The 16,466-nt window shown below is 53.2% G+C and overlaps 1 protein-coding gene across 3 annotated transcripts in view; it reads right to left on the bottom strand.

Annotated features, from left to right (window-relative positions):
• KLHDC4 (kelch domain containing 4) overlaps window positions 1–16,466 on the bottom strand; it is a 39,825-nt gene that overhangs the window by 2,508 nt on the left and 20,851 nt on the right. For all 3 annotated transcript variants that reach the window (XM_069497837.1, XM_069497838.1, XM_069497839.1), the window contains exons 6-9: window positions 14,481–14,573; window positions 10,629–10,788; window positions 2,729–2,804; window positions 717–925 (exon numbers count right to left, since the gene is read on the bottom strand). In XM_069497837.1, coding sequence (XP_069353938.1) covers window positions 717–925; window positions 2,729–2,804; window positions 10,629–10,788; window positions 14,481–14,573 — 538 coding nt within the window. The remainder of the gene's footprint in view (window positions 1–716; window positions 926–2,728; window positions 2,805–10,628; window positions 10,789–14,480; window positions 14,574–16,466) is intronic.

The raw sequence follows: 16,466 nt of genomic DNA, 5'->3' as shown, positions 1-16,466 counted from the left end.
CTGCAGGATGCTGCCATCTCACAGGGTGACATATGCCATGTTTTCAAATTTTCCAACCTTCACCACCTCCAGAACCCCCCAAAGTCAGACTCAAATTCTAGACTTCCAAGACCTACTTCTTTCTGAGACTGTGCTTCATTCTGAACCAAAAAGGAGAGTTCTCCGGGGTCCTCGGTAGTTTTTGAGAGCAGAAAGGAGCTCTGGGACCAGGGTGAGAGCCCAACACGGACCATGTGCTGGGGCGCCAGGCTCTCCGAGAAGCCACAGGGAGACACCGGCACGGCCTTTGCCTGGAGTCCGTCGTCCCAACAGTAAAAACTGAAGAGGACCATGAGCCCAGAAACAAACCCTCACGTGCAACTGATTTTCCCCAAAGGGGCCAAGACACTTCGATGCAAGCTGAGTGTTTGGACCAAATGGTGCTGCAGGGCCTTCTGGGTCTGGCTGGTCTGGTAAACTCACGTGGACCCCAAAGCTGACAGGGGTTGGACCCCTGGGACTGTCGCCCACTGCCCTGCTGTCCCTAGCCAGCAGCTGTGCTCCCAAGACAAGGAAGAAGATGGGAAGCAGGGACAAGTGCGAATTCCACAGACACGAGGGCCGGGGAGTCTCAGCTGACCCAGGTCAGGCCTCGGCACCAAAACCAAGGGCTCCCCGGGTGCACGCAGAGACAACACCCCTCCCGAGCACGTGCAGACTCCTCCGAGTCAGTCTACCTTCAGCTGTCCCGCAAACCAGCGGTTCCTGGTGGCATCGAAGAAGTACAGGTCGTTGAAGAAGTCACCCTCCAGGCGCTCCTCTTCTTCCTCGTCACAGACACCCCCGAAGAGCAGCGTCTGGTGATTTGGCGCCATGGCCACCGAAAAGCCAGACCTCGGAGTGGGCTTGACTCCCGAAGGGTTGACCCGAGACCACTCCCATCTGCCTGTCAAGGGAGGCGAGGAAGTGGGGTCAGAGGGAGGGGCCCCGAGAGCTGGCCAGGGGTGGCCGAGGACCCCCAGGCCCCTGGTGACAGAATGCATGAACACACACAAGACTGCGGGTAAAAGACACCACGTGCACTGCTCCTGCTCCCTGGGCAGAAAAACCAAACCAACGCCGCCACAGCCCCCCAAGCTCAATCCTTCTCAAGATCCAGTTTGCACTGAGGTAACTTTCCACACACCCTCCGCACACCTCCACCTGCGGGGCAATTGCAAGCTGTAGCTCAAAGGCAGGGATCAGACAGAAGCAGTGCACTGTACATGGCCACTGCGTGGCAGCAGGCGGGGGTGAGAGGTCACAGCACACTGCACAAAGGGCACGGCCCGCCCCTCGGCTGTGCGAGCATGTGGCTGTGCGCCAGCCCACGACACACGGCATCTCGCTGGGGACCACGGAATCGAGCGCATGGGCCTGGGGCCATGTCCAGGTGCACGTCTGCCGGCGTGGAAACCTGGGTTCCCGCTCAGGACAGGTCTGTCCCCAGCAGCCCCTGCAAGTGCAGGTGGGCAGGGAACACCTCTGAGCCATTAGCTTGAGGAATTTTAGAGCAGGAAAGAGGTAAAGATATTCTGCTCAGCCACCTCCTCCCCCAGCAAGGTAAAGAACTTGCCACAGGCCACAAAGCACACCTGGCATCAGTGCCCTCAGAGCCAGCTGCCCCGAGTGTCCACATGGCACCGCGGACACCAGGGCCCCGACAGACCACCCAGGATGCCACGTCCTCATCTCTTTCTCTTGTTCTCGAGTAAGGACAAATAAAATTCTTCAAAAAGTCAAGAAGTGACAGAAGAGTAGTGCCCGGTCTCTCACGCCTACATGCTACACACACGTGTGGCGCCTGTCACTTCAGGGGGGCTTTAACGCAACCACTGCCAAGAAGTGCCACCTACAGCTCATTCCCGGGAATATGGAACATGTCACAGGCCACGAGTGGAAGGTGGTGAGGGTGGCTGAGCCGTCCTGGGCCAGGCTGGGTGCAGGGCCACGCTAGGCCCCCCCATAAGTAAGGCCACGTCACTGTTTTAAAAAGCCCCACAGAAATCATCGTCAGTACCGTATTTTTCAGTAAGAAAATTCTGAGTCTTAGATCCAAGCTTAGCTAAAGACTTTGAGCAATCTAGACCCCTGAGAGTGCTCTGAATTCGATAAGTCAAACCACACGGGGCGTGGCCATTTTGGAGGCTGTCACCATTCTTGGGAAGCATTTCTGAGATTCTGTTAACAAGCAAGCACTGGTCCCCGCCTCGGCCCCCACACGGACAGCAAGCCCGTCACCCACAGTTCCAGGTGCACCTGGTGACTCAGGTGGGCTCAAGACCTACGAGCGTTTCCCACCGCGAGCTGCAGAGACGCTGCCCGCGGGGGAGCAGCACACCCTGAGGGGAGGCTGCCCCTGGTGTGCGTCTCAGGGGGCAGGAAGGCACCTCCACTGCGCTCACAGCTCCCGACAGCGGGAAGGTCGGCGCCGCCGTGCGTCTGAACAGCCCCGCCCGCCACTGCGTCCACAGACAGGACACAGGTCACGCAGGGCGCGTGTGGCTCGGCACAGCCTGCACCGGGCCATCTCTGCCTCGTCTGGGGGCAGCTGCTCCAGGCCGAGGCAGACTGGCCCTCAGCTGCGGGCCGTGTGCGGGGCCACCTCCAGCCCCACGTCCACGGGAGACAGCGGGGGCTTCATCTCTGCCCGTGCGCCCAAAAGGGCTCGCCTTTGCGCACCACCCGTCCCGGAGCACAGCACCAGCACCTCCTCTGCCCTCCTCAGACTTCAGCAGGAACATGTCGCAGTGCGGGGTGCCTTTGTCCACGTCTTTCTTGACTCTCTGCAAAAGGAAAAGGAGTCGTGTGAGACCCATCCCGGCACCTGCAGCACTGGCCACAGCGCCCGCAGCCGGGGGGGACTCGGAGGCTCTCCCTGCGGGCCGGCCTCACGGGGAACCTGAAGCCGACAGAGGAGCCCAGGTGCCTTCAGAGCGTCCAAAGTCACCTGGCAGGTACGACAGCTCACCTAAGAACAGACCCATTTTTAAAATCCACTGTTCTGATGGCCGCAATCCTGCTAGGAACACTCCAGAGCTGCGGTCCCCAACCCCTGGACCAGCACTGGTCCTGGCCTGTTAGGGAACAGGCCACAGAGCTCCGCCACTGCCCCCCGACCCGTGTGGGAAAATTGTCTTCCATGAAACTTGGGGTGGGGGCACAGCAAGAGGTGAGGGGCGAGCGAATGAAGTTTCGTCTGTATCCACAGCCGCCCCCGTCACTCGCATCACCGCCTGAGCGCTGCCTCCCCCGCCCCCCGTCCAAGCAAAAACTGTCTTCCATGAAACTGGTCCCCGGTGCCCAAAAGGCTGGGGACCACTGCTCTAGAGCCCTCGTACTGGAGCTTCCCGTGGCTCCCACAGCGCCCCTGGTCCAGGCGGAAGGACGCCGCCACTGGACTCACGCAGCCTACGGAGCCAGGCTTCACCTTCCCTTCCTGTGCATCCTCACTCCCACCACTCTGCAAATACTGCGATTCAGGCTGCTGCACAGCAATCAAAGTAACGTTCACTGCCCACTTAGAGGCTTTCCTGAGCTTTGAAAACAAAGAAATCCACATCCCTTTAACCCTTCGTTTTCTGCTTCAAGTGAACCTCACCACCCGCCAGACCAGACGCCCACACCCACATCCTCATGCCATACTGCATACCGCAGGGCCAAAAGCGCCCAGAAGGCCACTCAGCACAGCGCCCGTCCTGGGCACAGGGCTTCCAGTCCACGTCACTTTCTTCTTTGTATCTGTGCTTTAAATTCTCTATTTTTAATGCGGTTTATCTTACAAGTCTGCACACACAGAAGCACCAAGCAGGCACTGCACCAGCCTCCAGCCTGCGTCCCCCTGGGGCCTGTGTCACAACCCAGGAGCCAGCACTGCCTCGCTGTCAGCACCACAGTCCACACTCAAGAGTCCCTCAGTTGTCCCTCCTGTCCCCTCCTGTCCAGGATCCCATGTGGCCTTTAGTCATCAGGTCTCCTTAGGTTCCCGGCTTGGCTGTGCCAGTTTCTCAAACTCTCCTGTCTCTGATGACCTTGATGGTTTTGAGGAGTGCCACTCCGGTATCTTGTAGAATGTCCTTCTATTGGGATATGTCAGTTCTTTTTCTCATGATTGGCCTGAGGGGTGGTTTGGGGGAGGAAGACCCCCAAGGGGAGGTGCCCTTCTCACCACGTCCTGTTGCGGGGCCACACGTCAGCCCAGCTCATCACTGTTGGTGTGGACACACCGCCTGTCCTCTCTGGAAACGTCTGTGTGTTCCAGCGACGCAGTTTCTGCACGTCACAGACAGCTGCTAGGACCAGACAGTCTCTCTCCCAGCAGGCTGACACGGAGGAAGCGACTGCCACGTCCACGCCTGCTCTTCCAAACCACAAGGCCCAGCGTTACGGGGAACTGAATTCACACCAAAAAGCCTCATCTGCTGAGGGGACGAGGGAACTCATGGTATCTCTATTTGTCACCACAAACACTCAGCTTCAGCGGATCTTTCGGCCTCCTGGCAGCAGCCTACGTCTGCCTGTGTGAACTGGACTGTTGTCTGCTGACAGCAACATTTTCTTAGTATCACAACAGGCCACAGGAGCTTTTGTACAGTAACACTTAAACACTTCTCTCAAGACCTGGGAGCTAGATGGCCATGCGCGGTGGCTCACGCCTGTAATCCCAGCACTCTGGGAGGCCGAGGCAGGAGGATCACTTGAGGTCAGGAGTTCGAGACCTGGGAGCTAGACGGCCGGACACTCCGGGGGGCTGCTCTGGTCCCGTGTGGGCAGCCACGCGCCTCCAGCAGAGCCGGCCAGCCCTGGTCTGTCCTCCCAGCAGCTTCCAACTCCATTTATGGCGGAGCCAAGGAGACGAGCGGGGAGGGACGCTCGCCGCTGCTCCAGGCGGGACTCGAGCACACTGAGTCTCAGAGACTCCATGCAGCTGACCCCCTGCCCCCACCGCCCGCTCCACTCACAAGTCAAACCTCTCACCAACGCCGACCAACGCCCGGAATCCAGACAGACACGCTGTGTACGGCCACTGCTATTCCAAATGCCGTCGGCCTGGAGGGAGGCGCCGCTGAGCTGAGTGGATTCGGATCATCCACCCGCAGACTGAGGAGCGGAGGCTGGAGAGCAGCAGCCGGGAACCACGTGCTTCTGGGATGAAAGTGGCACTGGGCGAAGCAGGTTTACGGCCGGCCATCCCGTGGTGCCCTGTGGCCTGTCTGCCGCGATGACGCCCTGGACTGGGGCCCTCTGCACAGCAGTGGCCAAGTCGGCTGATGTCTCCAATGCCGAAGTTCCTGGATGCGGCTTACCAGCGCCAGCCACAACTCCAGAAACGAGGGGGATTTTCTGTCCAGAACAAAGGCTGACCAAGGGAGATTTAGGTTCAATCTAAGCAACTCGGTTCACTCTCTGACCAACTGCCACTGAGAAGCTGAAACCCTTTATCTCCTGGGCTGTGGAATCTACCAGAACTCCAGTTACTGCGTGTGCTGCAGGCATGTGCTCCCTGGGGGTGGGGCGGGGAGCAGGCTGAGACCCAGGACGCTGATGGGGTAAGTTCTGCAACCTGTCAGGTGACACGCTCACCAGCCAGGGTCCCAAGAGCGTCCCAAGGCGTCTCCGAGTGGAGAGGGGCCCTTCCTGGCCCAGCGCCGCCCCCCCGCCCCCGCCATGTGCATGTGCTCAGCGAGAGCAGTGCATCCTCTGCTGGCGCCACAAGCCGGGGCCTGGCGCCTCTTCATGGGGATTGAGAAATAGTAGTAAAATAAAAGCCGTGACCCCACGGTGACTGCTTCACTGTAAGTGTTTGGAGTGACTGCAGAAACCTGTGTAATGCCAGGTCTGGGGACCCAGCTGGTCACCAGATCGTGCAGCAGAGACGCTCTCCGCTGACGACGCGGGAGGCACGTAGGACTGCAGACTCCGGCGCCCCACGAGCGCTCCAGGCGGGATGCCCGACTTCGGGGCCCACACTGTTTACATAGCCCAGGCTACCACGTCCTAATACAAGATTACTGTCACCTAGCCACACAACAGGAAAACGCAGGCCTAGAACAGATGAACAGACTTCAATTTCCTTCAGGCCTCTGAGGAGATGAGGTGAGAGCTGGAAGCTGTAGCCCCTGCGACTTCCCTGCTGCGAGGGTGCCCCCCACCCCCACCAACCCTGCATCACACAGCCCACCCCACGTGCCGGTGCACGGGTGGGCTCTCCTTCCCCTCAGTCCCTGAAGCGCCCTCCGACGTCCCGTCTGACCAGTGCTCACTGCCCTTCCAGCCCCCGGCCCGTGCCGTGCGCCTCCTCCTCAGCACTGCCCCTCTCAGCCCTGGCCGCTCCCCGTCGGCGCAGACTCAAGCTCCTGCCACGGCGGGCTCACCGGTTTCTCCGAACGCACCCTGCACATTTCCGACCCCACCCCTTTGCTCACAAACCTCCCCTTCTTTGGAGACTCTCCCAAAACATCTCCTTCCTGACTATCCTTCGAGTCTGAGCTCAAGTTTTGCCCTGCCCTAGGGGGACGGCACCTGGAGTGTGGACCGTGCACAGTGACCAGCAACTGCCCGTGGACTCTGCGGGGCACACGCACCCTCAGCTGCACTCCTCGCCAGCAGACGCGACTCTCAGCTTCACAAAGGCCACCAGTCCCACAGGTTACGCAGGGGCGCTCAGGAACCCATCGCTGAGATGATGCCTAAACCGGACCACCTCAAATGAGACTTGAGGTGCACCAAGTAAGTACTCAGCTTTCCTGTGTTTTCGCAGATCAAACAGTAACACAAACATGAAGATCATTTTCCTACAGCTGCAACAAAACTAGCCCCCGGGGCAGAAAGGACCACAGGGGAGAAGAGGGCCAGGAGCTCACGCTCACCTGTGACGCACACTGCAGCTCCCAGAGGACACAGTGCAGGGAGCGAGCACCGTGCATGATCACGTCACGCAGGGCGCAGCTACCTGGCAAGACCTTTTCATCACCAGCTTAGGTGAACTCGGGGGCCCATCTGTCTTTCCTTAGGGAGCCCGGCTCACACCCAGCCCAGGTGCCGACGCCAGCCTCTCTCCACAGTGTCCAGGAAGACTCATCTCCTGGTCACTGAGCAAGGAAGGTCTGTTTCCTGAGAACACAGCACAGCAAGGCACGACAGTACCGATGGTGTCAGGACTGGAAAGGAACATAAACGTCTGCAAATGGCATGATGATCTAGACAGAAAACCCGAAAGCATCGCACAGATGAGTCACCAGAATAATTAACCCTCAGCAAAGCTGCCTACACAAAAATAAACACACAGGAAGCCTCTGAATTTCAACACCCAACATCCTGCAATAGGTAGAAACAATTCTGAATCCACAAAGAGTATGTTCTGTGCTCACAAAAGAATTAAATAAGATATGCAGGAAAATCCCAAATATTTGGAAATTAAACACACTCCTAAGTAATCCATAGTTCAAAGAAGAAGCCACAAAGGAAATTAGAAAATATTTTAAATTCATTGATAAAATTTGTAAAATGTAGTTAAAACAGTTTTTAGAGGAAAATTTATAACTTTAAATATCTATATTCAAAAAAGATCTAAAATTGACTCACACTATGAGGCAACAAAAATTAAGTCCGAGACCTGTCAAAAACATTTGACCAAGAAATTACAAAGCAGTTTTCCTCATGAACATACACACCAAAGTCCTTAACCGAACATTAGCAAATCAAATTGAGCAACATGTCAGAATGACAACACACTATGACCAAGCAGGGTTTCTCCCGTAAATACAAGGTTAGCGTTAACATTAAAAATTAATCAAGGTAATTCACAATATAAACTGAATAAAGGAGAAAAACCGTGCGATCATTTCAATAAATGTAGACAATGGAATTAACAAAATTTTGCAACCATTCCTGATATAAATTCTCAGAAGACAAGAACAGAATGTGGAACTGAAAGGGCATCTCTGAAGAAAGCGCGGCTCACACTGTCCCACGGGGTGGGCACCCAGTGCCTCCCCCTGAGGGCACCGGGAAGCTCGCTCTGCACACGTCCACACTGTGCTGGGCCCAGCTGTTGCAATAAAGCGCAGCAAAGAAACAAAAGGCGTAATGGTAAGAAAGGAGTAAGTACAACCGTTCATTTGCACATCATATGGTTGCTTGCATAAACTTAATGAACTTGAAACTACTGAAAGTGAATCCAGCAAGATCACAAAATACAACTTAAATATGTAAAAACAAAATGTGTTTTTATATGCTAGAAGCAAACAACTAGAAAACGTATTTTGAAGAAATTCCACTCACAACAGCATCAATAAACACAAGATAAATTTAACAAAAGATGTTAAGACCTTTACACTGCGAGCCACACAACACTTCCAAAAGACATGAAAGAAAACCACAATAAAAGCAAAGATAATCCGTGTTCAAGGACTGGAAGACTCAAAGACGTCAAATCTCCACACATGCATCTACAGATTTAAAACCACCCTAATCACAATTTGCAGCAGGCTTTGGGGGAGTTTTTTGCCCCCCTGTTAGGTAGAAATCAGCAGGCTGATGCTAAAATGTGTATGGAAATGCTAAGCACCTGGAAGAGCCAAAACAACTGCCGAACTTGGAGACACTCTGCGTGGCGTCAGGAGGGAGAAGGGGGGCCGTGGGCACCAGGGTCGACAGATACGCCCAAGGACAGACCCACGCTTACAGTCACAGCACTGCCAACCACGGGCCTTACTGCATCCAACGGGATAAGAAGAGTCTTGTCAACAGACGGTGCTGGAATAAACAAGTACGTACTAAATACCTACCTCATGTTGCATATGAAAATCAGTTTGAAGTAGATAGCAGAACTAAATGTAAAAGCTAAAACTGTCTTTCTTTTTAGAGAAAAATATAAGATCTTTGTTACTGAAGGTAAACAAGGTCTTCCTAGGTCACGGAGAGCAATAATCATAAAAGAAAAAACTATTATAATAAATCAGACTTTGTTAAAGTCTAAACTTAAAGCTTCTAGTCATCAACAAGCACTCAAGAAAGCCAACAGGCAAGCCACCACCAGGACATGTAAGGCACACCCCGCCCCCTCAAAAGGCCTGGCTGCCAGAGTGTAAGCAACTCCTACGACTCAGGAACAAAGCTACCGCCCATCAAACCAGGAAAAGACATGAACACACACTTCAGGGAAGGTGCATTAGTACAAATGACCAATATACCCCAGAAGAGCCCTGAACATCCGCAGTCATCAGAGAAAAGTGGATTAAAACCACAATGAGACACCACACATCCAGCGGAATGGCTAGACACAATGACCAACACCGTCAGATGCTGGCAAGAATGTGGACAACCACCAGGACGCTAATGTGTTCAGTGTGAGCATCTCTGGTGCGATCGCGCAGGAAGAGGTCTGACCATTTCTGTGAAGCCTGGAGCCTCCCTGGGACCCAGCAGCTCTGACCTAGACGCTCGTTGACCCAGGAGGTCAAAGCATGTACGACACCACCCGAAGTGACCACGTAGCTTTACCCACACCGGTAAGACTGCAAACAGCCCAGGCGCCCGTCAACAAAGCAGAGACATAAACTGTGGTGCAGGCACCCAGCGGACGCCACTCTACACTGAGAACAAACTGGAAAGAGCAACGTGGACAAACCACAACGCACGCCGCGGGGACAGTGCCCTCAGGAGCACACGCCGTACAGCTGCATCCGCGAGAGCTTCCAGAACAGGCAAATCTAGTGGGTGGGAAACAGCCGGAATAGTCCTTGCCTCTGGGGAATGAGGCTGGGCGGGAGGGCGGGGCGGACCAGGGTTCGGGCTGCACAGCGCGTGCTCCTGTCACAGCCAGCGAGCACACGCTTGAAACATGTGCGCCTCGGTGCAGCTCAACTATACACTGAAACCGAGCACGGAACTCCACCTGGTGGGCACGCCGCGTGTCTGGGGCGGGACGTCTACACTGTCTTGGACATACGTCAAGAGACACCGATGGACTGACAGGGCTGCCGACAGCTGGACAGACAGAAGAAACGAGCGTAGCAAAATCTCCACAGTAGCATCTAGGTCGGGGTACGTAAGCGTTCACCGTAAAATTCTTTCAAGTTAGCTACATGCTTGACATTTTTCAAAATAAAAAGGATTTTTAAAACCCTAACTCGACACCGTTCCATACCTCTGAGATTCACAGAATGTGCAGGCTGGTAAAGCGTGACTCGCAGTGCAGCGACAGGCCCGTGCCTGTGCGTGTGCGTGTGCGTGTGCACACGCGTTCCTGCCAGCACTGCCCGCACACCGCAGGAGCAAACGGCCTGTCACCTGTCGAAAGGGGAGTAAGTCAGGCGTGTTTCACAGTGGAGTACTAGACAGTAGTCGGGGTCTACGGCTTAAGACAGACCCTCAAAATACAGAATTATTCACACGCGGTGCTGCAGGGGGACGTGGATGAGACAGAGTATGGCCTTTAAAAATCTTAATAAAATGTTCACAAAGGAGCAGATTAGCACTACCTCTAATTTAATAAAAAGAATGGTTTATATTAAACCCATGTGCAATCTTATTTAGAAGTTCCCGTCGTTGACAAAACTGAAAAGACAGCAGACAGAAGTCGCCGCTCCCCACACGCCACGCCTCACCTGCTTAGAGTAGCCGCCGTAGATGACCACGCTGCCTTGCGGCGTCACGGACATCTGGCAGCCAGAGCGGGGGCTGGGCCCCGTCCCTGACGGGCACAGCTTGCTCCACGTGAACGTGTCCAGGTCAAAGGCGTACACGTCGTTGTAATAGATGTAGTCCCTGGTGGGAGCAAAGCACACAGTCACGGTCAGTCAGTGACATCGGGAAACGGCAGCGACGTCAAAAAGCGAACCTGATTTAAATTACAGGTAAATTTCCTACCATTTACTAAGTCATCTGTTTAATTAAAGTTTAAATTCACACGAAAGGACCACAAGCACATGTGCGCTCCTATTTGAAAACCGGAAATAACACCAGCCCACGGAAGTGTAATAATTTAATCTGAAAGTTCTATCTCCTCACACAGCAGCACCACAATCTTACACATGATTACATGAGGTCACTGTTATATGTGTTTTCATACACACATATACATGCATACAAAATACATGTGCTGTGTGTTTTAACACCAGCAACGAAGCACAGACCTCACTGAGCAATGGCAACGGCACGGCAGAGGGTCACAGCGCAGCAGGAGCGGCAAGACCCTGCGCGGAGCAGACGGTGGGTGGGGCAGGGCACTCCCAGGTCACCGAGAGACACCAGAAGCAGATCCGAGTCCACAGGTGCCAGCGAGGCAGAGTCTGAGGCGCCCAGGGGCACCGCGGCCCTGCCCTGCCCAACGCCTCTGGGCTCAGGTGCCCAGGGACGCACAACACAGACAGGACTTGAAAAGGGAGCACGCGCTGAGCGGGGGGCCCAGCAGCTTTGTGTCCTGATGTGGGAATTCTACGGAATGGTAAGAGACTGCTCTCCAGCTATGCAGAAAGGACGGAGAGCTGAAACCAATCTTTAAAAGAAGAAAATGTGAAAAAAGTGAGAAACTCTGCCCCAAGTCTGAAGTGACCATTTTTCTCTTCGATGTTGCATCCAAATAATCCAAGTCTGGGGCTGGGCGCAGTGGCTCACACCTGTAACCTCAGCACTTTGGGAGGCCAAAGAGAGGGATTATTTGAGGCCAGGCGCTCAAGACCAGCCAAAGCAACATAGCAAGACCCCATCTCTACAATAATTTTTTTAAAAAATTAGCTGGGCGTGGTGGCACACACCTATACTCCCAACTACTTGGGAGGCTGAGGCAGGAAGACGGCTTGAGCCCAGGACTCCAAAGTTACAGTGAGCTATGACTGCACCGCGGCACTCCAGCCTGGGCACAGGGTGAGACCCTGTCTCTAAAAAAAAATCTAAGTTTGAAGCTCTAAAGCAAAGTGCAAAATTATCGCTGCCACACACAGGAGAGCTGGCATGAAGCAAGGCTGTGCTCTACCGCACCCTCAGATACCCCGCAAAGCAGGGTGCCGTCCGGCGGGGAGAGGTGCTGGGTGCGCCCCCAGCGCTGTCCGTCACGTGGTCTCAAGTTAACAAACAACCCGCAGACGCAGACCAGACCGACGGCCCCGTCTGCAGCAGCACATGTAACACACAGACTGAGGGACGGGGAAGCACGGTCGGGACCCTGCTCCACTCCGCTGTCTTCTCAGATCTCACACTGCACATTTCAGTGGAGAAACTCCACCGTGCACATGAGGTAAACTGCAACTGCTGCACGGAAAACTCAGAACGCTGGTATGTAAAAGCAAGATTAATTGTTTAATATGGGTGGTGATTACAGTGCTCTGAAATAGTCATTTTAAATAAGATAACAACAGCTCTGAAAAAATTCTGATTTTAAAATGGCCACAAGTTAAAACTTGACTCAATTTATAACCCATAAGTGCAAAGGAAGGGGGTGTGCAAATCTCACTCCCTGTCCCACACACAGTAGGTGCTAAATTAATGCACTGACAAACTCGTGGCTCCCCATGTCTGCATTTTGACAGCTGCTTAAAAACAAGTTTGAACCTAAATGACTCTCATGCACAAATTCTCAAAAATGGCCCAGGAGTTCTTCTCCAGCAGCGACCAGTGACCAAGCAGGGACGGCAGGTCAGACAAGCCTGGGCCGCAAGCCGGGCAGAGCAGACAATGGGGCCAAATCCGCAATCTTTTGTCTGAGGACCAGCTCGCTGTTTGTCAGTTCCCAGGGCCCCTCATCTTTAACTGGGGACGCCGACCTGCCTACCCACGGCCGGGCTGTTGAGAAAACGTGTGTAGAAACACTCTGCAAACCACACGAGACACGAAACTGACGCGCTGCTACCCACAAGTAGCACCTTTAAGGACATAAAAGCATTCCCCGTTGCTATGGTTCGAGTCTGTCCCCACCAAAACTCACACCAAAATCCAATCCCCAAGGCGGTGGTGCTGCTGGGTGGTGAGGGGAAGGTCCCTCTGAGTGGCCCTGGCTGTCCTCCCTGCAGCGAGTGAGCTCTCGCTCTGCCAGGCTGGCTGAGTTCCCGAGAGGGGCTGCCTCACAGCCAGAGGCCTCACAGGTCTCCCTCTTCACGGGCGCTCACTTCCCCTCTGACCTCTCTGCCCTGCTCTGACACTGCGCAGCCCGAAAGCCCTCGCAGGAAACCAGGGCTGTGGCCTTGAACTTCCCAGCCTGCAGAACCGTCAGCTGAGTAAGCCTGTTTTTCTGAATTACCCGGTCTCAGGTATTCTGTTATAGCACACAAAACCGATTAAGACACTTGCTTAATTTGAATTATATTCTTAAAATTCCATCCCCCAAAAAGCATTTAGATCTCTTTTTCTCCATTAATGGAATTGATGAAAATATTTCATATTTAACTGAGCCAAATCCACACACACCGTCCCAGCCTGTGACGGGGGCTGTGGGAAATCGCAACACTTGCCGCGCACAACTCACCCAACGCTGCCGTCCTCACACATGTTTGAGGATTTATTTTCATGAACCAAAAATTATCAGAAAACATTCGTGCAACTGGATTCAGAATGTCACAAAAATGTGAGTGACACCATCACAACTACTGGATTACCATTATTCTTTTTAAAAACCAGTAGCAGAGACTCGTACAGGAGGAGCAGAGCATCCAGGAGGCCAGCGCAGAGGAAGACGCAGCCTCCTCTGATGGCGCACGGCCCACAGAAACCGCAAAGACGGCCTTCCCCGGCGTCACGGCAGCCCACAACACTGTGCACAGGATGTGACCGTGCGGAGACAAGGTCAGTGACAACCTGCTGGCCTGTCTTGCTTTTCTAGTCTGCACTAAGGAAGCTCAGGCGTGTACACAGACAACAGGCTTCACACGGAACCCGCAGCTCACCCAGGGAGCGCGCTGCAGCCACACAGACGTAAATGCGGAACAGAGGGCCGAGATTGGGCTCCCGCTGCCGTCCCCAGAAGAATTTTTTAATTATCACAGACCAGCGGCTCTCCGCGTGAGGCCCCCGGGTCAGCAACATCCACATAAGGGGGCACTTGTCAGAAATGCAGGTTCTCAGGCCCCGCCCAGGCCTGCCAAGTCGGGGGGACGGGGGGACGGGGGCGGGGGGGATCAGAGCCGGAACAGCCCTCCAGGGTCTCCTGACCCAGGCCACAGTTGCAGGACCCCATTTTACACAGGACTGGCCACGTCATTTGCAGGGCCTGGTGTAAAATTAAAACGTGTGACTCCTTGCCTTGTTCAACAACAATTAAGAATTTCAGCGCAGTGACAACACATCGCCAAACCAGGCGCGGGGCCCTCTGAGCCCGGGCCCTTCGCGGACGCCAGGGCCACGTGCCGGCGAGGCTGGCTGTGATTCGAGGGGAGGGTGCACTTTCCACGTGTACGCAGCAGGGTCTTCCATAACAAGTCACCCCTGATGCTGCAGCAAAGACAGACTTCTCTGCTGTCGGTACCCACCTTGCGCTCTCATGGAAGCCACCAAAGAGGATTAGCTGTCTCTTCCAGGCTACCATCCGATGTCCACTCCTCCCCGAAGGACCTCCTGTTGCTCTAAAATGAAGGAAACAAACAAACAAACAAGGCTATAAATCTGCTTAATTTCTAGTTGTTCTTAAAAAAATAAAATAAAAATAAAACCTCTCTTTACGCTGATTTCCGTTTTGTAAGCACGTACTGTGTACCATTTAGTCTGATCCACAAGCTACCAAAACCATCCTGATACAGCCTAGCTGGCTACTATAAAACCTCAAGAATAAAACAGGAGAAAATCTCCATGACCTTGGAGTGGATAAAAATTTCTTAGGTAAAATGTAATAAATATAATAACGCCATCAAAATAAAAAAACTTCAAAATACACCATTAAAATATAAGAGGCAAGGGATAAACTGGGAGGAATAATTTCAAACATATGCCTCACAAATGACTTATATCCAGAACATACTTCATCTTAATAGTAAGATAAACGACCCAATAAAAATATGGGCAACAGCTCAGCCAGGATTTCCTACCAAAAAAAAAAAAAAAAAGGAAGAAGAGGAGGAGGAGGAGGAAGAAGAAAAAGAAAACTATATGGGCAAAAGATTTGAACAGAAAGTTCACAAGATAGAAAAACAGTGGAAAAAAAGATATAAAATGGCCAATAAAAACATGAAAAGATGTTCCGCGTCATTAGTGGTCAGGGAAATACAGACTGAAACCACAAGGAGATCCCAGCACACACCAGCAGAACATCTAAAACACACAGACGGCCGGGCGCGGTGGCTCACGCCTGTAATCCTAGCACTCTGGGAGGCCGAGGCGGGTGGATTGCTCAAGGTCAGGAGTTCGAGACCAGCCTGAGCGAGACCCCGTCTCTACTAAAAATAGAAACACATTATATGGACACCTAAAAATCTATATAGAAAAAATTAGCCGGGCATAGTGGCGCATGCCTGTAGTCCCAGCTACTCGGGAGGCTGAGGCAGTAGGATCGCTTGAGCCCAGGAGTTTGAGGTTGCTGTGAGCTAAGCTGACGCCACGGCACTCACTCTAGCCTGGGCAACAAAGTGAGACTCTGTCTCAACAAAAAAAAAAAAAATAAAAAAATAAAACACACAGACAACAGCAAGTGCTGGGAGGCCATGGAGCAGCGGGAACCCATTCACACGGTGCTGGTGAGAGTGGAAAACAGAGCAACCACCGTGATGGTTTCTTACAGAACATAAACTTAGCATATGATTTGGCAATTTGACACCAGATATTTACTCAGGAGAAAAGAAAACACAGTTCCACACAAAGACGTATGTACATTTTTATAGACGCTCTAACCCTAATTGTCAAACACTGGGAACAGCCAAGATGCTCTTCAATGGAAGAATGGACGAACTGCGGCGCACCCACAGGATGGAAGACTTCTCAGCAACTGCCGAGCCTGCAGTACCAGCTACTCTGGAGGCCGAGGATCACCGGAGCCCAGGAGTTTGAGGCCAGCCTGGGCAACATAGTGAGACCCCTTCTCTTTAAAAAAAATAAATAAATCGTTTACTGATACACACAATGATGTGGATGAATCTCAAAAACAGCACGCTGAAGAGAAGCAGGTACCGCATATGAGATTCTTAAAAGGCAGATTAGGCCGGGCGCCATGGCTCACGCCTGTAATCCTAGCACTCTGGGAGGCCGAGGTGGGCGGATCGTTTGAGCTCAGGAGTTCGAGACCCGCCTGAGCAAGAGCGAGACCCCATCTCTACTAAAAATAGAAAGAAATTATATGGACAGCTAAAAATATATATAGAAAAAATTAGCCGGGCATGGTGGTGCATGCCTGTAGTCCCAGCTACTCGGGAGGCTGAGGCAGGAGGATCGCTTGAGCCCAGGAGTTTGACGTTGCTGTGAGCTAGGCTGATGCCATGGCACTCACTCTAGCCTGGGCAACAGAGTGAGACTCTGTCTCAAAAAAAAAA

The sequence above is a fragment of the Eulemur rufifrons genome, chromosome 23, assembly GCF_041146395.1.
Source record: "Eulemur rufifrons isolate Redbay chromosome 23, OSU_ERuf_1, whole genome shotgun sequence".
Lineage (NCBI taxonomy): Eukaryota > Metazoa > Chordata > Mammalia > Primates > Lemuridae > Eulemur > Eulemur rufifrons.
Note: the sequence above shows the minus strand (reverse complement) of the source record. Positions and strands in the feature narration are given on the sequence as shown.